The sequence below is a fragment of the Myotis brandtii genome, unplaced genomic scaffold (assembly GCF_000412655.1).
Source record: "Myotis brandtii unplaced genomic scaffold, ASM41265v1 C42194868, whole genome shotgun sequence".
In the NCBI taxonomy this organism is placed as follows: domain Eukaryota; kingdom Metazoa; phylum Chordata; class Mammalia; order Chiroptera; family Vespertilionidae; genus Myotis; species Myotis brandtii.
In genome coordinates, this window is record NW_005319877.1 from 1 (window position 1) to 1,164 (window position 1,164).

General features: G+C 57.3%; 1 protein-coding gene across 1 annotated transcript; it reads right to left on the reverse strand.

Moving 5' to 3' along the window:
- Positions 1–4: 4 nt before the first annotated feature.
- LOC102252716 (olfactory receptor 5C1-like) lies at positions 5–797 on the reverse strand (the record flags this gene model as incomplete). Its single annotated transcript, XM_005852926.2, has 1 exon — positions 5–797. A coding segment is annotated over exon 1 (789 nt), but the record flags the coding sequence as incomplete, so codon positions are not given.
- Between the last annotated feature and the right edge of the window lie 367 nt (positions 798–1,164).

Sequence of the window (1,164 nt, forward strand, 5' to 3'; positions counted from 1 at the left end):
TGGAGGCCGCCCGCCACCGGCCCTCGGCCGAGCGCATGCGGATCACGGCCCCGGCGATGCAACCGTAAGACACAACGATGGCCAGCACCGTGGCCGTCTGGATGCAGCCACAGACGGCGAAGAGGAGGAGTTCATTGAGGCTGGTGTCATCGCAGGAGATGGCCAGCAGCGGAGGGATGTCGCAGAAGAAGCTGTTGACCTCCCGGGAGCGGCAGAAGCTCAGGCGGAAGGTGAAGGTCGTGTGGACCAAGGCGCTCACTGCGCCCCCCAGGCCCGAGGCTCCCAGCAGGGTCAGGCACAGACGCCGTGACATGGCCGTGGTGTAGAGAAGAGGGTTTCCGATGGCCACGTAGCGGTCATAGGCCATGGCCGCCAACAGGCAACACTCGGCATCAGCCAGCCCCGCAAACACAAACATCTGGAGGGCACAGGCCGTGTAAGGGATGGTGGCGCGGGGCAGCAGCAGGTCCACGAGCATCTTGGGGCCGATGGCAGAGGAATAGCAGGCGTCCAGCAGGGAGAGGTTGGCCAGGAAGAAGTACATAGGCGTGTGCAGCCGGGCATCCACGCGGATCAGCAGCACCATGCCCACATTCCCCAGCAGGCTCAGCAGGTAGACGGGCAGGAAGACCAGGAAGAGGGTCAGGCGCAGGTCCCAGCGACCTGTGATGCCCAGGAGGATGAATTCAGCAGGGACCACCCTGGCCCCGGTGACATTCTCTGGAGTCATCCTGCTGGACAGAGATGGGAGGGGGGCACAGCAAGAGGGAAAGGAGAGAAAGGTCATGACCATCTTGGAGGAGAAAGCACTTTGTTGTGGGAGTCAGCTACACTTGCGTTTCAGTCTTCATTGTGCAACAGAACTGCTGTGTGACCTTCCACAAGTGGTATCACCTCTTAACACTTTAGTTTCTAACGCTGAGACATCACACTATTTGACCTTCATAAGCGCAGGAGCCCTGTCTGTCTATTTTACTTTTAAAGCATTCCAAAGTGAATTAGTTCTGAGGACATTGCCTGGCACGTAGTAGGTGTTCAATATGTATTTGTTAAATGAAGGAAGTGTTTGTGTCCCTCACCTCATCGAGCATTTCGGGCCAAGCCTAATTCTTTCCTCTATACTTAGGAACACAGAATTTTAGGGGTCTTCCCCTCTCCTTGGTG